This window comes from Medicago truncatula, chromosome 5 (assembly GCF_003473485.1).
Source record: "Medicago truncatula cultivar Jemalong A17 chromosome 5, MtrunA17r5.0-ANR, whole genome shotgun sequence".
NCBI lineage: Eukaryota > Viridiplantae > Streptophyta > Magnoliopsida > Fabales > Fabaceae > Medicago > Medicago truncatula.
The window spans coordinates 38,063,384-38,087,060 of record NC_053046.1 but is presented as its reverse complement, the minus strand read 5'-3'; the positions used below and the strand labels follow the sequence as shown (position 1 = coordinate 38,087,060).

At 30.7% G+C, this 23,677-nt stretch overlaps 2 protein-coding genes across 3 annotated transcripts; one reads left to right on the top strand and one right to left on the bottom strand.

Moving 5' to 3' along the window:
* Positions 1 to 4,120: 4,120 nt before the first annotated feature.
* LOC11433361 (uncharacterized) lies at positions 4,121 to 11,068 on the bottom strand. 2 transcript variants are annotated; one of them, XM_024783855.2, is made up of 7 exons: positions 10,460 to 11,068; positions 10,116 to 10,265; positions 9,866 to 10,000; positions 8,427 to 8,615; positions 7,533 to 7,700; positions 6,123 to 6,331; positions 4,121 to 4,945 (listed from the first exon to the last, which is right to left on the bottom strand). In XM_024783855.2, exons 1-7 carry the CDS (start codon positions 11,001 to 11,003, stop codon positions 4,337 to 4,339), a joined length of 2,004 nt encoding a protein of 667 aa, XP_024639623.1. In that variant the 5' UTR covers positions 11,004 to 11,068; the 3' UTR covers positions 4,121 to 4,336. The 2 variants fall into 2 exon arrangements, with proteins under 2 accessions (XP_024639623.1, XP_003616887.1); XM_003616839.4 differs by having other exon boundaries at positions 6,123 to 6,586; positions 10,460 to 11,067.
* Positions 11,069 to 15,159: 4,091 nt separating this feature from the next.
* On the top strand, positions 15,160 to 17,344 carry LOC11425703 (1-aminocyclopropane-1-carboxylate oxidase). Its single transcript, XM_003616836.4, has 4 exons — positions 15,160 to 15,338; positions 15,452 to 15,678; positions 15,821 to 16,154; positions 16,748 to 17,344. The coding sequence occupies exons 1-4, from the start codon at positions 15,231 to 15,233 to the stop codon at positions 17,033 to 17,035; spliced, it is 957 nt and encodes a 318-aa protein (XP_003616884.1). The 5' UTR covers positions 15,160 to 15,230; the 3' UTR covers positions 17,036 to 17,344.
* The last annotated feature ends 6,333 nt before the right edge of the window (positions 17,345 to 23,677 follow it).

Genomic DNA, 23,677 nt, shown 5'->3' with positions numbered 1-23,677 from the left:
TAAACATGTAACCAATCTTAAAAACCTCAGCTGATGTGTCATACATCCATTGATATTATTATTTTGAAAACACATTAATTCATTTTATTTTTAATAAATTATAATTGAGATAGACAGAGAGAGGTTATACCACTAGATTCAGAGATGATCCTAAAATAATATGGCGATCAATAGAGAGTGTCATGGGGTTTGAATATAGCTCACCTGATTTGATGTAATGGTTAAAGAGTTGGAGGTCCTAGATCCAAACTCAAATTAAGAGTAAATACTTGTCATTCAAATAATAATAATAATAGAAAGGGACATAGAAAACCACCTTGTATGATAATGGTGGATGGAGGGGCTGCAGTCGTTGGAGTTGGAGTGGTGATTTGATTCCAATGAGGAAAAATTAAGGAGAAGTTGAAATTGTGGTTTATGGTAGAATATCATATGACATGGATGTTGGTGATGAAAATATGGAATGCCTAGATATCACTTCCCACCCTTTTCTCCGCCGTCCGCGGCTCGCCGTCATTGGGTCATATTCCCAACATGTCCTCCTATGGTTTTTTTTTTTTTTAATTATCTTTTTCTTTGAATGACTGAAATGCTCATGGTCATGAGAACAAACCAAAATCAAAATTAAAATAGAGAATAGGTATGGCTGATTAAGAAAATAAAACAAATATACTTTGAACTAGCTTCAATTATATTTTAGCTTAAACGTACTTTTTTCCTTAATTTTTTAAAAGTTACGATTTTGTTCCCTATTTGAAAAAAACAACACAACCCCTTGACTTTGCCCGTTTTTGCAAGTAGTCAATTTTGAGCCGGTCAACACATACGTGACACCTCACTTAAGTGAGTTGGATGCCACATGTGTAATTAAAAAATAAAAAAAAACACATTTATGAATGGAATTAAAAAAATAAAAAATGAAATAACACAAAAAATCATACCTTCACCATCTCCTTCAACATCATGTCATCATTCTTTAATATCGTATCCATCATCATCTATATACTAATAAGAAAAGAAATGTCCCTTGAATTTACCATTTTGCCCCTATAAGGGGCAATTTGGTAATCTACTTATTGATTGAGTTTTTTTTTTTTTTAACATTAACAATGGCCTATGAATTTCCATTTTTGCCCCTAACCAATTTTTTTTTAATTATTTTCTAATTTTTATATTTTTAATAACTTTTAATTATTTTCCAATTTTTATATTTTTAACTTTTTCAATTTTTTATCCCAAATTCAGTTGTTTCTACATTGCCGTTGTGGAAGATTAAGGTATCGTTTGACCCGACATTTTTCAAACTTCTCTACATTTTTAAAGAGAAGTTAGGTCAAACACACAATATCAATTAAGTACTTACTAAAAAAAGTACGTTTTTTGAACGCATAAAATTGAATGGAATGAGCTTTGACCAGAAGATGTTGAATGTTACTTTAAAAAACTACTTCTCGACAATTTATTTCACAAACACCTCTTTTCAACTTACACCGAGAACCTTTTCTTTATTTTTTAATATTTTATTTTTTTTTAACAATGGCCTATGAATTTTCATTTTTGCCCCTAACCAATTTTTTTTTAATTATTTTCTAATTTTTATATTTTTAATAACTTTTAATTATTTTCCAATTTTTATATTTTTAACTTTTTCAATTTTTTCTCCCAAATTCAGTTGCTTCTACATTGCCGTTGTGGAAGATTAAGGTATCGTTTGACTCGACATTTTTCAAACTTCTCTACATTTTTAAGGAGAAGTTAGGTCAAACACAATATCAATTAAGTACTTACTAAAAAAAGTACTTTTAGAACAAATAGGTTAAATCTAGGGCTAATATTGCATCACTGGTTAACATTTAGAAATAAGAGATGACATTTTGCATAAATTAAATATAGGGTTAATATAGTAAAGTCACACGAAAAAATTAGGTTAAATCTAGGGCTAATATTGCGTCACGGGTTAACATTTAAAAATAAGAGATGACATTTTGCATAAATTAAATCTAGGGTTAATATAATTTGTTTAGTAAAATTAAAGAGAAAAATTAGGGCTAATATAATCTAGGTTAAATCTAGGGCTAATATTGCGTCATGGGTTAACATTTAGAAATAAGAGATGTCATTTTGCATAAATTAAATCTAGGGTTAATATAATTTATTGAGTAAAATTAAAGAGAAAAATTAGGAGCGATTTATTTATTTTGATTTCCCTAACAATTAACATTAACATTTTGATCAAATTAAACATGGTTAATTAAATAGGGTTAATACAGTAAAATTAAGCAAAGAAGTTAGGTTAATTCTAGGGCAAAATTTTCCGGGTTAACTTTAAGAAATAAAATAAAATAGGTTAAGTATAGCAAGACGGGTTAACATTTATAAGTAAGAGATTAAGTTAAGTATAGCTAGACGAGTTAACAGTTATTCCTTTCCAAAAAACAGCATATAATTGGGAACATACTTTTATTTTACTTTAGATAAACATTAAATGCAAAAGTGTGGAGGGAAAAATTAGGTTAAAATTAGAGATGACATTTTGCATATATTAAATCTAGGGTTAATATAGTAAAGTCACGCGAAAAAATAGGTTAAATCTAGGGTTAATATTGCATCACGGGTTAACATTTAGAAATAAGAGATCACATTTTGCATAAATTAAATCTAGGATTAATATAGTAAAGTCACACGAAAAAATTAGGTGAAATATAGGGTTAATATTGCGTCACGGGTTAACATTTAAAAATAAGAGATAATAGATGACATTTTGCATGAATTAAATCTAGATTGAATATAGTAAAGTCACGAAAAAATTAGGTTAAATCTAGGGTTAATATTGCGTCACGGGTTAACGTTTATAAATAAGAGATGACATTTTGCATAAATTAAATCTAGGGTTAGTATAATTTGTTTAGTAAAATTAAGGAGAAAAATTAGAAGCGATTTGTTTATTTTGATTTCCCTAACAATTAACCTTAACATTTTGATTAAATTAAATAGGGTTAATACAGTAAAATTAAGCAAAGAAGTTAGGTTAAATCTTGGGCAAAATTTTGCGTTCGGGTTAACTTTAAGGAATAAGATATTATAATAGTTGTTATGTTATTTTTTATGTAGTGTTTTAGGCTCTGTGTTGCAAAATTTTGGTTTACGTAGCTTTGATTTTCACATTTATAAAGGACAACAATTTTCCGTAATTTATAAGATTTCTCCTTCGAAACTAAATTTTAAAAAAATACGTTATTCAACCCGTGTGAAGCACGGGTTTGTAACTAGTTCATCTTAAAAATTAGAAAATTTTAAACTAAAAAAATTCATAAATCATTTTGTATCTCTTCATTCTTCTCAAAAGTTGCCTAATTCAAAAACAAACATGCAACAAAATTCAAATCACAAATGAAACACCGTGCACGATCTCTTGATCAAATCATATCGCAAAAACCTAAATAGGTGTGAAGAAATTGTTAGTGAAAATATCTCTCTCTCTCTCTCCTCTGGTCTAAAGAAACCCCTTTTGATCATCATCTTCAATGATCTTCAAAATACTCAGAAAATCAATAAAATGCAATGTAAATCTTAAAAAAAACTATTTAGCCTTATATTTCTAAGGATTTGATTTTTGAAAATTTAGAGTTTTATTTAAGGATGATAGAGAAACCCTTGCAAGGTTTACATATGCTCTTTTTTTAATGGCTTGGCTTATGTTGTTGTGAAATAGGTGATGTTGCTGTGAAATGGTTGAAAAAAGATGAGAGAGAAGTTGTGGAGAAATATCCCTAACTGCTTAGTTGTAATCTTTAGGCTGGTCAAATGATCCTGCACAGATTAGTCCTTGTTTTATCGACTTTCGTAATAATTAGTTTTTGTCAAGGAACTTAACTGGCCATTTCTTTCAACCAATGTTTTTTCTTATATAACAAGCACTCCTTATGTTCATTATTTATAAAATCTGAGTCCAATTTAATCTCATTATCACTCCAACCAGTTTGTTTCTTACCACAAAGCAACAAGCACACCTTATGTTCCTAAAAAAATGAGTCATCACTAGACACGAATTGAAGGTACAAAACCAACACAAAACTATAAACAAGAAACAAATTAAATATAATGATTTGCAACTCATATATAATGTGATTATTATTCGATTATCAAGCATAAATCAGTTACATCCTCCTGGTAAAATAAAAATATAAATTATTACACACTTAAACATCATGTTTCTCAAAATTTTACAACAACTTAAACACAAACATAATCACACCAACATAACCAGCAAAACAAAAAATCAAATCAAAAGCATTACATATGAATATTTCCAACACCATACTATGGAAACACTTAATTATAAATTGTCACCTTTATCAGTTGCCGTTGGAACCTTAGTTAAAATAGACGTTATAAGATCAAAGTAAAGAGGAAATTGTGCAACGGCATAGAAAGTCACAGGCAAACAAGTTGCTGCATAAATTGGGAACAAAATCGACTTAAAATTATGGCTAAGCAGAAAAAAATGTCCAGTGCAGAATGAAATAAACATTGAAGCAATGGACACAAAGAGAGAACTTAGCCCAAGAAGAAGTTTCAGTGGCAAATCTCGACGAAAATCTTTGGCTTGTTTACGAGAAGTGAGAATTGAAAGGAACATGATGAGTCCGGTAACAGAGAAGCAAAGACCGATAAGTGAAGAAATGGCAAAGGCGTCAAATGCAGGCTTGCCTTCTAATACTGGACTGCCTTCATCGGTTGTGCCGCCAGGTACTTGGCTTGCTGTGGCAAAGGAAACACCGGCTACAAGGCCAGATACGACGGAGCAGGATTCTGACGTGTCTTTTAGCCAACTGCTGCTCTCTTGTATAAGATTTTCGTGTGTTGTCTTGAAAATTTCACTTGATGTTTTGCCCTTGTTGTTGCTTCTAAAGTAGAAGTGTTGTGGTACAAGGCTTTTGATATACTGCTCCAAGGTAAAAAAGAAAAAGCAAATGAACCAACATATATATTCAAACATTTTCATTGGAAGAGATAAAATTTGAGTAGTGCACAATACTCAAACTTTTATATACATGAACTTCATCTAATAGAGCGAAATAATAGCATTCCTCTAACATTTTAGTAAAACTTTTGCTTCATGGAAGTTTCTCAAATCATCTACATGCATATTCTTCACTTTACAAGTAATGGAGTAAATAGACATTTTAAATTTTTAATCTTTGAATTTTGTCCAAGCCCTGCAAACCCTCTCAAATCTTTGTTCAGTACAACTTTTAAGTTCTCCCAAATTAAGAAGATTTTGTATTATAAAGAAAAATAAATTCCCCAAAGCTCCCCCCTCCCAAAGTCCTCGATTTCTTCTACTTCATCCTTCCTTTTTTTAAAACCCTCCTCTCATAAACTCCCAAACATACCCCAAATAAATATTTTTATGAAAGAACCAAATTGATTGATGTACTTCAACTTAATGAGTAAATTGTTATTTGTCAAATTTGAGAGAGTAAATTGACCTACTATTTCAATGACTAAAATGTCATTTACTCCCAAAAATAATGTTTGTAAGCTTGTGGTTTGCTTTGATAACCAATTTAATACTTATGTATAAATTGTTGAAATTGGGGTCTAACTCATCCTTACAAAACCGGTTCATAAGGTGAGGAGTGGGATTTTCCCAATACCCCCCCGCACGCCCAACATTCTTTTTTGGGCTTGGTGCGTGGATATATAGGTGACCCTTGAATTTGATAAGTTCTGATACCATGTTGAAATTGGGGCCTAACTCATCATTACTAAACCGGTTCAGAAGGTGTGGAATGGGATTTTCCCAATATAAACAATATATATAACAAAATAAAATAATTAAATTGTTTTCATATATCTTAAAAGGTTTTTTTTTTGGGTAAGCTATTATGAAGATTTTATGGAAATAAGATGAAAATAGGTTATGAACATGTTATATGTTGTTTTCATAGGTTCTTGTAAAGAGTCTCACAAATGTTATGTCAATAGATAAACCTAAAATAAGTCAATCCAACATGCGCAAGAGGTTTAAGAAAAATTAAAGTTAAGAAACTAACTTCAAAATAAGTAAGCAATATTTTAAAAATGATTGTGAATATGGTTGTAATAATTGTATGTACCTGAAACCATTTTATATCCCACATCATTTGTAAGGCAGAACCAGCAATCTGCCAAGGTTTACCATCACCTAGTGCCTTTGCTGCCAAATGCAATATTGTATTCTCCTCCTTATCCATTGCAAGAATTAAGTTATTCCAAAGTTCTGGTTTTGAGTGCTTAATCATTCTCATTCTCAATGTCTCAACAATAACGGGTTGTCTTGACTTCACTGCAACATGCAATACATTTTCTTTCCTTGAGTTTGTGTCATGAATGGCACTTGGAATTTTGTCTAGAAATTCGTTAACCAGTTCAACTATTCCATTTTTCGCTGCAACCAAAAATGGTGTCTCCTTTTTGTCAACTTCTTCCTTTTCATTTTCAAGTTTTGTTTCCGTCTTTGTTTTATTTGGAGTTGATATGGTTTTCTGTATCTCATTTTCTTTAGGTTTTTGTTCTTGTTCATCGAACCTATTGGTTTCACCTGCCAGTGACAAATGCAATGGAAGGTGTAAAAATGTCATTCATATCTTCGCAAAATGCGCTCCTTTAACGATCAGATTTGTATGTGTTTGAGGACGATTAGGGTTTAGGGTTTCAAGAGGACTTTCCCTTGCAAGATGTGCTCATCTAACGGTCAGATTTGTATGTGTCCACGGAATATGTCTCAATAAATTTAAAATATGAAATTGTGTGTTTTGAGGACGTTATGGGCAAATTGTTCCTCGAAAATGCTTAACTTTTCCAAGGATTCAAAGTTCATGGGAAAATATGGTTGGAAAATCCATTTTTTTCAAGGGAACAATCAAACTATAAACCATGAAACTGATAGTGTTGATACAATTCATAAGTATAGTATAGTGGATGGTTCTCTAACCATACAAAAAAAAAGATGTTTTTGATATAATTTATTAAATTTTGTTGTTCCATAAAATATATATATATATATATATATATATATATATATATATTATGAGTACTAAAAATTCTGAAAAATTAAATTTTATTTCGTCGACGTTTTTGGTTAATAAGATTTAATTTTTATAGTTATAGGTGATGGAAAATAATTTTTCTCTTCAAAAAATAACACATTTAACTATTAATTTGTTGATTGGGTGTACCAATACATTTAAATTTTTGGATGTACCGGAAAAGTTGTCATATATATTGTTGTTATATGAGTCAAATGAATTTATTTTGATGGATTGTGGTAATTTATACACATTTTTTTTTTGTTATAAACTAGTTGCTTCTTTCTCAAATGAATTTACTTTTGATGGATTGTGGTAATATATATATATAAATGGTAGATATTTTGATTGTTGATCTCTTAACTATTTAGTTCAGGATATTCGATCTTTTACCTTAGTTTACCAAAAAAAAGTGCATGTATTTTTTTGAAACAAAAAAATAAATACATGTATATATACCTTGTTTGAAGTGGTGATCAAAAACATTAATAATGTTAGGATCAATTTCCGTATCAGGTGGTTGACCACCGGCACCGGTGAATGCTGCATAAGGTCTTTTCATCAATACCTTCAACAGCTGACTACTCCATGTGTGCTTCTTCTTTGCAATCTTTACATCCTTCAACTCTTTAAATAAATGGAGCATTAATTTAGAAATAAGCAATTAATTACTTGTGTCCTGAAATTAATGTTAGCCAATAAAATTTCAGTCTGGTCGGAAATTATGGGATGGTGGATGTTATGTATTTTTTTTTTTTTTTATGAAAGGTTAATAGATGAGACTGAAAATCTAAGGGTGATTATATATTGTGTCATGTCATTCTTGATATCTAGCATTTTCCTAATATTTTATGAGATTAATGGCGTAAAACAATTTTGCACATACAATCAATCAAAACATTTTAAATTGTCACATACATTAAATACATTAATTGATATGAAGATTCTAAATGTTTTGATTAGTTGTGTGTGTAAAATTGTTTTGGACCGTCAACCCGCCACATTAAACTCATATTTTATACTTTTACAGGATAAAACTCTTTTACACGTGCGCTTAATCACACTTTGTGTGTATATATATATATATATATATATTTTTTTTTTTTTTTTGAGAAATTATATCTAGATATTTGTTGAGATGTTTTTGAAACTAATTTAACAAAATAACATAAGATTAAGGTTTGATCAAATGCATGTATAGAAGTTATTTAACTATTAGTGCATAGAAATTAATTTCATAAGAATATCAATTATACAAAAGTAGGCACTAATTTGAATTTCGGTCCTCTTGTAATCCAAAATAAAAAATAAAAAAATAGACAGTAATTATTAATAGGGAGAAGATGTTCATACCTACTCCTGAAAGGCCAAGAGTGTGTACATACGCAGACTTGACAAATTCAAGAAAGGTTTCATAATTTTTTGGCAAAAATCCAACAGGATATTTCTCTGATTTGTTTGATGGATCTTCTTCTTTTTTTTTTTTGGATTTGTTTGATGGATCTTCTGGGTCTTCATCTTTCTTCTTTAAAAGGGTTTTTCCTGAAGAAAAAAAACAAATAAAGATGTTTTTGGGAATTTTTTTTTTTTTTTTAGATAAAATATAATAAATATAAAGAAAAAGATACAAAGACTGAGGACATGAGACCCCACCCAGGAATAACCCAAATATGAATACACTCGTGATAAATCGATCCAAGTGGATCAAGACTAATCTATCTTAACAAAAATTCACTAATCATAGGCGCAATCCAACGAATCCGCATACAGGCGTGAAACCAATTTACAAAAAAGAATGAAAAGTGAACATCCGCAAGAACAATTAGAGTATAAAAATGGTGAATTGATCGACCGCGCCAACACAACAACAAAATCCAATTGCCAATTATTTATCGATGAAAACATTTTAGCAATTTATAAGTAATGCAGTTTCACTTATTTAGATCTTCTGCGACGACCCTGACACACGTCATTAAAGTTGTTGGATTCTAGGATGTAAATTTCAAATTAGAGATTTTTTCTTCTTCAAAACATAGTATATAATAGAATATTATAGTGTGATTTGATTCTTGTAGCCGGTTCTAATTAGGGGATAAAGCTAGGTTGTTATTGTTGTTCTTAAATTCAATGACTTTGCATTATGGCCCTGTTTATTTTAGATTTTTTCAGAAAAAGATATATTTGTTTTTATAAAAACTTCACTTTTCTCATTTTTAATTGTTTATTTAAGATTTTTAGAAAATTATTTTATCAAAAACTCTATTGTGACTATAAAATATAAAGTTATTAGGATTAATTTTCTGAGAACTATTTTTTTAAAAAAAACAAGGTGGTAACACATAACCTAGTTAAAAATCATTGTTTTTGTTGAAATTTGAGGTCTAACTCATCCTTACAAAACCGGCTTGTGAAGCGAGCAGTGCCTCCCCTTTATACCCCTCACACCCAACACTCTTTTGGCTTGCCCAACATTCATTGGGCTTGGTGCGTGAATAGGTACGTGGCCCTTGAATTCGACAAGCTCTGATACCATGTTGAAATTTGAAGCCTAAATCATCCTTACAAAATTGGCTTGTAAGGTGAGGATTGTCTCCTGTTTATAAACTCTTATCAAAAGTCTTATCTATCTGATGTGGGACTTTGGTTTTTCCCAATAGTTTTGGAAGAAAAAAAAAATCACTATTTTGGGGTAATTATATAACAAACACAAATAACTTGAGTTTTTTTTTAATCTTCAAAAAAAAATCTCTAGACTGTTCTGACACAATCCGTACTGATGGCATATGACATACCAAATATAGAAACGAACTCATATAAAGTGGTATAGTTATCTGGTAACTTCATCTTGTTGGAATCTGAACCAGCCTCCATCTTTCTCAAATTTGACCTCATTGCTTTTTCATGATCCAGTGGTTCCACGAGTATGCCTTAATTTGTCAACAAACAAATTAAGACTCAAAACATATATATGTAGATTTTAATTATATAGTAATATCAATACATAATTTTCTAACACATATATATGTATTAATTAGTACTTACAGTGGTATAGGATTCGCTTATACCATGAAAGGTTGCTTGCACTTTTGAAGGCTGAAGGTCTAGCTGCAAGGACTTTGAGAGGAGTTGATCCTTCTTTGTTCAGATGTGTGCTGAGGTAATCATATTGATGTACTATTATCACAGCCAAATCTGTTCCATTCCATAACATTATTTTGCAGAATATATATGTTTAATTAGAGTGCAAGAAAATAAGAGTAAGTTATTTTTTATTCTACATAACAACATAATGAAAGAAATTAGTACATTAATATACAATATTTCTTTTTTTTGAAGGAATGATATACAATATTTCTAAACACAGGTTATATTATAGCATAATTTACCGAAATATTCTCCTCGGATAGCAGTGTGAAGAATACTATCACCATCATTTCGTACAAGTTCTTGCAAATTGACCATCCCTTTGGAAATATGAGCAAGATAAGCAAAAGCTTGTTTTCTCCAATTAACAGCAGCTTGAAAAAAAGGTGTCTCACCATTTTTATTTTTACAACTCAACAAATATATCCTCTCATTCTCACTACCAATTATACAGTTGCATATTCTTGCAAAACCCCTTGATGCTGCAAAATGCAATGGTGTGTCTCCACGTTCATTCACCATTTCCAATGCCTCAAAATTATTATGTGTTAAAATTGCATTCACAAGCTCATTGACAACATCTTCTTCGTCCAAATCTATGGCTACATGCAATGGAGTGCCAGCTGAATCAGAGATAATTGCTGTGTGAGCTTGTTCTGGAAATTTATTGTACAACCTTATTACACTATCCCATTTACCTTCCAATGTGTACTCACTTATAAAATCGTTAACTTCATCGGATGAAATGTTGAGTAATATGTTATCACTATCAACAATAGCAGTCATGGTGGCAATAATGAAATTGTTCTTGATGCTAATGTATCATTATTTATCAATTGCCGCTATATTTATACCGAAGAATCTAATACTTATATAAATAAATAAAACAACATCTCATGTGATGTAACTTTTTCTAGATCACAAGGAAAGAATAAATTAATGTGTTATGTGAACTTGAAGAGTGAAAAATGTAGGACGACTTTACTTTATTCTTGCATTCTTTTTCCTTTTGACAAAACATGTCACTCTCATGTCCTAATTTCTATTTTTTTTATTAATTTTTAAGTTCTTGTATTATAGTCCCTGGGTTAATAGATGTGAACTTAAATAGAGGTAGCAAATTTTGAAAAAAAGAAAGACATGATGGTGCTTTTGCATGAAGGGTTTACACAGGGATTACTTTTTTTTTCTTTTTTGAATTACACGTGATTGGATTATTATATGATCATTATTTATAATGTTCCGTTAATTTTCTTAAAATGTTAATTAAATATATATCAAAATATAGACTTTGCCCTCCTAAACTCTCCCAAAGAGACCCTTAGACTTGTTTACCTTATGAAAACATTTTCAATTTTTATGTCTTAAAATTTTTGCTAATTTAACTTACTAATAAGGAGATATTACAAGCCTGAAGTGAACAATTATTTACATTTTTAGTAAACAATGAAAATACTAAAAAAAACTCTTCATTATTTCCAAAAATACAAAAATCTCTAATTAGCATTTCATATTCTATTCGTCACAATGATCCAAAAAATACAATATTAATTCAAGGGTTAAATATGTTTTTGGTCCCTATAAAATTGGAAACTTCTAAGTTTAGTTCTTACTTAATTTTAATAGCATTTTGAGTCCCTACAAAAAATATTTACATGTAATTTTAGTCCCTGCTAAGACCAAATTTGTGTTATTATCCTCAAACTCTTAAATTTTTTAATGATTTTTTTAGACAAGTTTGGAACATTATTAAAGGTTTATTTACTAAAATTCAGAATTTTTTAACATGAAATAAATTAAATATAATCTTTTTAAACAAAAAAATTTAAGTTAAAAGTAACAAATATTTGGATGTAAAATCAAATTTTGAGATGATTTTTTGTGGTGGAACTTTTAGTAGTGTTCTTAACACATCTGCAAAAAAATTGTTCAAAAACTTAAGAGTTTAACCATAAACAAATTTGAATTTACTATGGACTAAAATTGAGTGCAAAAGTTTTTTATAAGGACTAAAAAGCCTATTAAAATTAAGTGAGGATTAACCTTAGAAAGTCATAATTTAATAGGGACCAAAAACATATTTAACCTTTAATTCAATGATACAATCTTGATTATTCAAAAAAAAAAAGTAATGATACATAGACACCCTTAGGTGGCAATACACCCTTTGACACCCACACAAAAATAGTCACGTGGATCCCGCACAAGCACACTTTCTCTTTTTTCTCCTCTTCTCTCTTCCTAATACATGGGGTGTACAAGGGTGGAAATAAATGGTGTCTATGTAACATTTAAAAAAAAAAAAATGATACAATCTTGTTAATTTCGTTTTCAATTTGCTATTAATGTATGTCGTGTAAAACATGTTTCCAGTTGTCTTCTTCCTTTTTTTATGAACTACAGTTGAGATTTGTAGTTATCGTTACATTTTTCCAGCTTTTTCACTGTGTGGCTGACATAATATTAAAGCAAATAGGGATAAAGAGTGCGAGGTATAGGACAACATTATTCTTGTATTCTTTTTTCTTTTGGACAAAACATTATTATCTTCTGTTTTGATTTCTATTTTCTTAGCAATTTTTGATGGTGGGACACTCCGGGTACTCTCCTCTTTGATTGAGAATGTATCCATCCTAAAATCACTCATTATTGTGTCATATTTTCATTCTTTTTTTAACCCGTAAATGTTAAAAATTAACTGTTATATTAATTTCCTCAAAAAAAAAAACTGTTATTATATTTACTTTTTTGTTTGGGTTTGAAACCAATCACTCCAACTCATTTAACTTTTCACTCAAATTATAGTTGAGATATCAACCCTCATGTTGTATTTTTTTATTAATTTATTTTAAAATAAATTTAAATTTTGAATGAATTTTATTTACAAGATAGTCATACTCAACCAACGTACCTAAGAATTTACCATTTTGAAGTTCATGTATTGTCTTTAGGTAAATTCTTAGTTGTCTTGGAGTTTGGATGGGTACGATACCGGTAATAAAAGTTCATTCAAAATTTGAATTTATTTTAAATTTAATATATTAGAAAATTTAAATATGTCAAAAAATTGCTCTTTAGCCTACACTGTTGGCTCTCGGACACCCTAAAATAACATTTTTACTTCCAATGGCAGTTAAATATAGTTGGTTGATCTACGATAAATGGTCTAATTTTGTATTTGTATATTAATGTTTAACTTTAACTTTTTAAATTTCAAGATAAACAAGTAGTATTAACAAGACGTATGAGAGAGAAAAAAACAATAGCACCTAATAAATTGCAGTGATTTATATCTGTGGACAAAAAGAAAAATCTTCAATCTTTAACCTAAATTTTTATTTTATAAAAAAATTAAAAATGAATGACCCAAATCATTTTAAGAATGAAATTTTTTTACTACTCCACCCCAAAAAATAGAAATAAAAGAAATTCAATGATGCATTTTTTTTGTTTTGGTAAATAGAGAAAACTTTCATTAACCAAAATAGTTATTACAAACTACATGGCAACAACAAACCACAAAGATAAAGAAGCAAAAGTTAATCTCAAACAACAACAAACAAAAGTAGCTTAACATTAGACTCTTCATCTTTTTAGAATTCAATGATGCATTTGATTGGCCTAAAATTCAAACTATCCTAAAATTTTTAATTACTTCATCCAAACACATTTTTGTTCATTGACATTTGACACCAAATGATCCTCTTACATGATTAATAAGCTTCACTTTCACAACCAATGAGCAAAACATATTTATGTTACAAAACTTAATAAATCTTCATTCTTCTGGTGTAAACTGTAAACACATCATGTGCAGTAAGAGATTTAGATTCGGTGTTTTGTATATTGTATTTCACATGCTAAACAAATACATCACATGTGCAACTCGGATAAGAAACACAAACAACATCATTAGAACAATCTATAAAAATAAAAACATCATTATTAGAACAAAGACTATTTTCCTTGACCAACTAAAATGGAATATATAAACTTTATTTTTATAAGTTTCAACCAATTAAGTAATTCCAAATCGAGCTTAAATATTAATCGAATTGAATATGCATATACCATATCAAGATACCATTAATGAGCATTTCATTTCACACCAATTCTTTAGAAGCTCAAGCCATTCCGTACAAGTAAGCATGTGAGTAATTAAGGTAAGACAAAACATAAATCATATGTCCCATATTCTCTCCAATGCACGGATGCTATTATTTTGGAAGTGCTAAGTCAAAAAAATAAAATAATAATAATAATGCATGGAGTTTTGCTATGTTCCTTCCTAGAAGTAACCTTTATAATGATATCATATGACCCCAAAATAAAAGTCACAACTCACTAGAGAAAAGTTAATTTGAGAATTGATAGATGGAGCTGGCAGCTTCTACTGCTTTGGTCAAATTTTCAAGAGAAGAAAAAGAAATCAGCCACCAAAGTGGGTCCAAAACTTGCACCAAGTGGATAGACAATTCAATTACGTAACCAAAAGAATTCATGGCTGTGATTTGTATTAAAAGTAAGATAAAAAGAAGGTTGTTTAAAGTAGGTAATTAAAATAAATTCATGCAAATATTAAACAAAGTTTATTTTTTGGTTAATGGTATTTTTCACCTTCATAATATATGTTATTTCCAGTTTTCGTCCTATAAAATTTTCGGTTTGATTTGCATCCTCGTAAAAAATTTATTTTTTGGAAAACATCCTTAATAGGTCATTCAAAAACTAAAATTTCTTGAAAAAAAAATCTGAAAATAGCCTATTAGGGGTGTTTTCCGGAAGAAAAAAAAAATTACGAGGATGCAAATCAAGCCGAAAATTTTATAGGAGCGAAAATCGGAAATGACATATATTACAAGGGTGAAAAATACTATTAACCCTTATTTTTTTTATTGGTTGGTCCTCAATCTATAGGTCTATAAATACCATGCTGCCAAACTCTAACATGCACAAAGAAGAAGATTAAGAGAAAGATAGAAATTAGAAAGAGAGTTACTTTGAGTTTAAAAGATGATGATGAACTTCCCAATTATTAGCTTGGAGAAACTCAATGGTGTTGAAAGAAAAGATACCATGGAGAAAATTAAGGATGCTTGTGAGAATTGGGGATTCTTTGAGGTACAACTTTAATTTCTACAATACATTACCCTTAAATATATTTTTATAATTTGTTAGATAATGTTACTTTCTTTGTATAACTTTTCTTCTTGTTTGATTTCAAAACTTTATAGCTGGTGAATCATGGTATACCCCATGACCTTATGGACACATTGGAGAGGTTGACCAAAGAGCACTATAGGAAATGCATGGAGCATAGGTTTAAGGAAGTCATATCAAGCAAAGGCTTAGATGTTGTCCAAACTGAGGTCAAAGATATGGATTGGGAAAGCACCTTCCATGTTCGTCACCTCCCTGAATCAAACATTTCAGAGATACCTGATCTCAGTGATGAATACAGGTTACACAAAACAAATATTAATAGGACATATATAACACATTGCATAACATAATATTTTTTTGTCACGTTTCTATGATTTTGTAGAAGCATATATATCTTCTTTTATCATGATTCTAAATCTCTTATGGAAACTGTGGTACAGGAAAGTAATGAAGGAATTTTCTCTGAGGTTAGAGAAACTAGCAGAAGAGCTTTTGGATTTGTTATGTGAGAATCTTGGACTAGAGAAAGGTTACCTTAAAAAGGCATTTTATGGATCAAGAGGACCAACTTTTGGCACCAAAGTAGCCAACTACCCTCAATGCCCAAATCCAGAGCTGGTGAAGGGTCTTCGTGCTCACACCGATGCCGGAGGAATCATCCTTCTCTTCCAGGATGATAAGGTCAGTGGCCTACAATTGCTCAAAGATGGCCAGTGGGTTGATGTTCCCCCAATGCGCCACTCCATCGTTGTCAACCTTGGTGACCAACTTGAGGTAAAAAAAATTCCTTTACCAAGTCAACTCTCATTTCAATTCTCAAACTTAAAAAAAAATCTATATTAAGTCCTTGAATCCTGCTGCTCTAAAGTGAGCAACAAACCATAAGTTGTTTAACAACCCTTGATTTTCTCACTTTACACTTTACTCATGTTAGAGGGTCTAAATCCCGATTATATTGACGGATTTGAATCCTCCTCCCTATGTTGTAGCCTGAAAGAAAAAAAATTAACAAATTTACGCAGTCAAATAACGGTAGTGTTGGATCAAAGATCCAAGTTTCAAACTTGAAATTTTTTATTTTAATATAAAAATCAAGTAATTTAAATCTAGACCGTCCAATCTCGATTCATCAACCACTGGTTTCATGAATACATGGTTGCAACCAAAATTTGACTGCAAGTAATTCAATTTGCCATTGCAAAGGATCCATACACAAGATTTGACATAAGTCATATATTCTAATCTGACCAAAAATATTCGACACTAATATGAAAAATCATCTTGGGATACGGTTACTATTTTTAGCATTTATATCTCTCAAGTGCAAAAAACAGGACACTTTATCTGACACTATTTTGTACAAACAGGTAATAACAAATGGCAAGTACAAGAGTGTGGAACACCGTGTGATAGCACAAACAAATGGAACAAGAATGTCCATAGCATCATTCTACAACCCTGGGAGTGATGCTGTCATTTACCCTGCTCCAGAATTGTTGGAAAAACAGACAGAGGAAAAACACAATGTGTACCCAAAATTTGTGTTTGAAGAGTACATGAAGATCTATGCTGCTTTAAAATTCCATGCTAAGGAACCAAGATTTGAAGCCCTGAAAGAATCAAATGTAAATTTGGGTCCAATTGCAATTGTTTAATGAAATTTAAACAAGTAAAATAAATATAGGGTTAAATATATCTGTAAATGTCTTATATTTTGCTTTTAGTCTATATACTCACATTTTAATCTCTGCAAAAAAGAAAAAACTCACATTTTATAGGCTCTAAAGAGAGAGACTAAAAGTATACAACTTTGTAAACTTTTTTTACGGGTGTACAACTTTGTAACTTGAAGGATTGAAAAGTGAGTACATGATTAAAAACGAAATTTTAGATATTTATAAGAAATAGAAACATATTTAATTTTAATTATTATTATAATACTTTCTACGATGTCTTTGAATTGATTCATTGTATTATGCAAAATTGCCAACATATATGATAAATATAGTTATTTATTAATATTTAGCAAAAATATGTACTCTATGTAGCTCATTTTCAGTGTTCAGTTTAATTTCTAAACTTTATTAATTTGATCCATTAAATTATGCAAGGAACTAGAATTATCAAATTCATCAATTTTAAAGTTAAGGTACCAAAATCAAACATTGAAAATACGTTATGGACCACTTTGATATATGAGATTCGAATTGTTTATGCTGTGTGGTGGACCACCAATGAACGATAACAAGTAGTTTGATGTAACTTGTTAGATGAAGGAGCATTTATAATGGCATGATAACCTGTTCATCCAAATAAGTAGGTCCAAGGATGTTGATTTCACAAATTGAAGTCATTCAATACCGATAATGTAGGACTAATTTACTACTAGCTAAGTCGACAGTGAGAAAATAATCTTGAGTTCAAACTTGTGAAATACTTGTATAGCTCCAAGTAATGTAGGTCCAAAGATGTTGATTTAATTAAACAATTAGAAAAATTTCAATGCCGATAAAGTAGAAACCAAAGTGGATTGGTTTGGTGGCTCTCTACTAGATTCACAACCAGGAAAGACAACAGCTCTTTTCACTTTTAATTTTTTTTTTTCAATTGTTATTGGTCCAACGTCAACCGGTCACTTTTAAAATCGGTTTAATCGACTTAAAAATGTCCAATAGCAGTAAAATGTCATTAACCCAGCAGCTGATGAAGAAAAGAGTAATCTAAAAGTGGAAAGAGCAATTTTCATAAGAAAATGTTGCACAATCAATGATAAATTGATAAACCCCTAAGTGGGGTGTCCGGGGTTCGAACACTGACCCCTGCATAACGATGCATGTCCCTGCCAATTGATTTATGCTCACGGGAACAAGGGCTTTTGTCATTTCTGTAGCGCAATTAATAAAACACGCTAACAAACACTCACGCGTACATGATACCACATCATACTTTTTTTAAATGAGTAAATAGGCAACCGATTCTCACTCTCCCTTTCTTTCTAAGCACAAACAATTGAACTCGTGCTCGTGTGTTTGGCTCACTTGTAGGGCCGGACTTTGGGGGTGCAAAGAGCTCAATGGAGTTGGGACTTCCCAAGGTATGAGTCTAAAAAAGAAAAATTATAACCTAGTAGTAGTACTCCACTAAAAAAAATATCTTTGAGAACTCTGATACCACTCGTGTTTCTTTCCTTATTGTCTGTCTCTCTTTTGATACTCATACGACGTGTTATATCACCACCACTCATCCATCAGACTTCCCTTTTCTTCTTCCCCGATTCGATTTCCGACCAGGCTACTACAGATTCTCAACACAAATTTAATAGATAACACAGATTCTCTGCTCTCTTTAATAGATAACACATATTCTCAACGTTTTCACTTCAAAATTCTCTTCTTTTTCCTCTCTTCAGGTATAAACCTTCATTCTTTGTTCTAACTTTCCACATTCTTGCACTCTTTTTCTTCATTTTTTGATTAATGTTGTTTAGGATTTTTGTTTTTATGTCAAAAAGTTCATTTTTTTGGTGATATAACCCTATGTTTATGAAATTATGATAATCATGAATGTTAGAATTGTTGAATTAGATGTTTATTTTCTTATTGTTGTGACTTCTATTGGATGATGTGCTTCCAGCTTTGTGGGCACATGGCTTTTGGTATTAGGTGGATGTTTTTTGGGGAGGGTGGTTTGAGATTCCTCATGTATACGGTAGTGATTTTCACATTTGGGTGTACCACATATATACGACACCTTGTATTTATCTTTTAAAAAAATTAAATAGAACATTGTTCTTTTAAAAAAAAAAAAAAAAGCATTTTTATTTTATTACGGGCATTTTTTTCACTTACTGAGTCGAGCCTCCGGAATCATAGGAACGACCCTCCTCACTTGACAGGACAATGCATAATATATACAAAGTTTGAGGTTCAAACCCCAACCATCACAAAAAAAAATTGAAATCACCAACGACCAATATCCCTCACCCTCTATTCGTAACATGTTCACTTTTTTTTTTTTTTATCAAAACACTAAAATATAAAAGATAGGAGAGGCCTGAACCAATACAACACAGTCACAATGTGTAAGACCTATGAAAAGAAAAATCGGATCTATCCCAAGAAAGGAAAAGACCTAAGAAAAAGGTGTCAAAGACCACCATGGAACACAGAAACCACCCACTACTACAAAACTACCCTCTCTATGAAAATTTGAACCAAAATGTTGATCTACGCAGTTATACTGTTGCCTTTGAACCAACTATTATGTATCTGTCAAGGTAGCTTTGGAGGAACCCTTTTGGACACGGGCCCTCATTCCGGCTGAGTTAAAGCTAGAAGGCTTCACTTTATTCACTTGCTTCTTCTTCTTTCTCTCCACCTTATTGCTCTCAGATTAACTTGGATAGTGCTACTCAGTCTCAATCGTGTGGTCTAGTCTTTCATCATGGATGAGAGTGTCCTCCAACACCTCTTTTGACTTGGAGTAAACATGTTCATTTTAAAGCATGTTTTATTAATTAAAGAAAAGATAAAAACAAAATTAATATATTATTAATTTTAAATTAAAAAATCAATTTTTAATATTAGATAAATCACGCATAACTATATGTATGAACATTATTTTTGGAGTCATGAATTTCAATATGCTCACAACACCATTAACTATATGTATGAAACACCAATATATCTTAAAAATAATACATATTTCACTCATTACTCATGTATTGAAAAGGAAAATTGAAGTCATGCATTTAAATCACAAACTAACAACATGCAAAAATAATTGATATATCATGCTAATAATAGACCATGTCGTAAAGAATGATTTTAATTGTCTTATATTAACCTCCACACAGTACCACAGTGGATGCAAAAAAAGACGATTTGCAGCCTTTCTTTCTTCAACCCTACAATCCACGCAAACTTTACCGAGTAATAAGGTTTGCAGAAACATCGAGTCTGTGACCTTCCAAACTGCTTTTAGATTTTCGTCTGTCGGACATACCTTTTTCCTTTCAAAGTATAAGGAAGTTTTGCATCATCATACTCACATCTTCATGAATATCACTTGTCAGCTACAAAGATAGCTGTTAATAAACTAAAATTATTAAATGAATCTTTGATGGAGAATAACTAAATATACAATTAAATCAAATTAGGGTCTACAAATAAGGTTTTGGATAAACAAGTGTACCAAAATCACCATCTACTAGCAATAAAACAAAAAATAATCTCGTATTCATGTCAATACCTGTTAATGTTCATTATAGAGCTGTCAAAACAGGCTACCCAGCCCGTTTTTGGGCCGGCCCGAATGGGCAACGGGCTTTTTAGGGTCGGACTGAAAAGCCCGATTTAAATACGGGTTGGAATAATTGAGCCCGAGCCCGGCCCTACCGGACTAACGGGTCAGCCCGCACGTACTTTTTTATTTTATTTTTTATAATCATTTAAGGACTTCGACGAGCTAATTAATTAGGGAGCTTCTACGGTGCAGTCAGAAAATTGACTTTTTTAAAAAAGTTAATTTTAATCTTAATGTTTAATTCATTTTTAAATTGTTGATTACTGATTCATGATTAATAGTAATTCATCCAGTAATGTTTGCAACATCTTGGACTTACAAATATTATTTTATCGTTGACATCTTTAACATACAAACATAGTTGATGATATTATGTGATAGTTTTAAGTGTTACACTTTGTGGGGTGTTACACTTAAAACAAGGTAGGATAAAATTAGATTAAATGTATTCTTGTTAGTCTGATGAATTGTTGATACTATCGGGACTGAACTTTTGATGCCATTGTACAAACAGTGGGGTGTTACTCACAATATTTTTGATATTATAGTGTTAACTTCACCAGAAAAATCATTTTCGTGACTTCACCATAGAATTTTCCAATTAATTAATAATAAGAAAAAACAAAAAATAAGTAAAACTGCATAGATCAATAATAAGCAAACACACAGATGGATGATTGCATATGGATGAATGAAGAATACATAACTCAATTATAGGAATACAATCGCTGTGTGTTTAGAAAGTTAATGTGTAGTAACTGATTATTGGCTTCCAAATCAATATTTATGTAGATTATAGCAATCACTCCAAAAGAGAGTACCAACGAGAAGAGAAATAAATCAATATTTATATAGACTTATAGCAATCATTCCAAAAGAGAGTACCAACGAGAAGAGAAATGCTAAGTTCCTGTAACATTTAATGAATTGGCAGTAGCTAACATTTGGCAAATTAATCAAACGAAAACAAAAAATTAAACAAAGAAAATGTGAAGAAAGATTAGATAGACACGACCCCAAAACAAAGAAACAAAGAAAATACCCAAAAATCAAAAGTGAATTTTTTTTTTCCCTCAAAAAAAAAAAGTTTTATGGTTAAAAAGTGTACATTCCCTTAGCTTATGCGGGCTAGCCCGAATGAGTTACGGGCTTTTACGGGTCGGGATAAAAAGCCCTGAAAAAATTCGGGCTGCACTTATTCGACCCAAACTCTACGTTTTATTCGAGCTTTCGATTCGGCCCGTTTTGACAGCTCTAGTTCATTATATACAATTAACTCAAATAGTATATATAAACCCTAATGATTGTATAATTTTTCATCGTAAATGCCACACACCAATACATGGTATTGCATAAAATGAAGGTCGTTATGACTACTGCAAGATGAAGGAATATTTAAGAACAGGAAAAAAAGGAAGAAATAAATAAATTTAAATAAAAGATAAATTGAAATAAAGTGGTGAAAAGATATATATGAGATATTAATATCAACAACAAACGTGATTTTCTCAAAAGAATTAACAACGATATAATAATAAAAATGGGTCAGCTGAGTTTCAAAAAGGGATGCTTTTTTGGCGTCGGATCTCAAATCTAGTTTCTCGAGGTTGATGAGAGAAACTCACAGTCAAGTGACATCTCGGAGACCGGCTCAAACAGGGATGCTTGATGCAATGCCAAATAAGTTTTTTAAAGTGACTCTCAACTACTCTAATATAAGCTCCTTATATGTGTTTTTCTTTGTTAAAGAAAAGTACCTTTTTATTCAAATAGCTTTTTTAAATGTTGTTTGGCAACATAAGTAAATAAAAAGGCATGCCAAACGGGGCATAGGTTGTGTTAACTTTTTTTTTTTTTTTTTTTGGGTTCGAACCCCCGACCTTATATATTATGTATTGTCCATACCAACTGATCTTGCATATAAGTTGTGTTAACTAACATAAGCGATAAAATTCACATATTTTAGAGTTAAGGAATCAAAATGAACAGTTAACATATATTAAGGACAAAGAATATATGTAAGCTTTATTTTATTTATTTACACTTGGGTCTCATTTGATGTGAAAGATAGGATAGAGACATAATATGATAAGGAGTATGATAAACATTGCTCTCATAAGAGTGTTAACTCGTAAAATAGTACGATTTCACGATTTTACATTGTAATTTTGAGTTAACTCGGTGATAGACTCAAAAATTGCTAAAAATTGGAATATTCGACGGAGTCGACTCAAATGAAAAGCGAGTTAACTTGTTGAACTCAGAAAAATCGTGTGAGTCCACTTGCTAAAATGTGGAAATATACCGGCAAAAAGTCACAAAAATAATTATTACTATACCAATAGAAGGGACTTCTCTATAATTTCACAGTTATGAAACAATGGGTCCCCACTTTCCACTGGTGAATTGATCGTTAACATACACACTCAAAGTACTGTTTGGTGTTGATCTTTAATGGTGTAACAAGAGGTATACTCTAATCTAAGACGATGAAGTGTTTGAGCATTAATGGTCTACAAAGGCTAGCGGTGTTTGTTTCCTGGTGTAAATATTTATCTTTAGGAATGTGGACGTTGCAATTATAGATTCCTTTGTTTGTTACCAAGTTAAAAAATTTCTAGGAAAATAGTAAGTTCCACTTATCTATGATTTTTTTTTTTTTTTTAAGGACTTATCCATGATTTTGTTCCCAAAGAAAGTGGATGGAAAAATAGTTCCTATTTACATAGTAACAAAATTGAAATAACTACCATATACCTACTATAACAAATTATACCTATGAATTTGACAATTACTCCCTCCGATCACTATTATAAATAAAAGTTCACTTTTTAGATTCATTCAATAAATGATATATGTATACACCATTTATTCAATGAACCTAAAAAATTAACTTTTACTTATAATAGTGATCGGAATGAGTATTTACCAAACACATTTTTTTTTTAAAAATACCTAGGAATAAGATTCATATTATTATTTTTCAAGAAAGA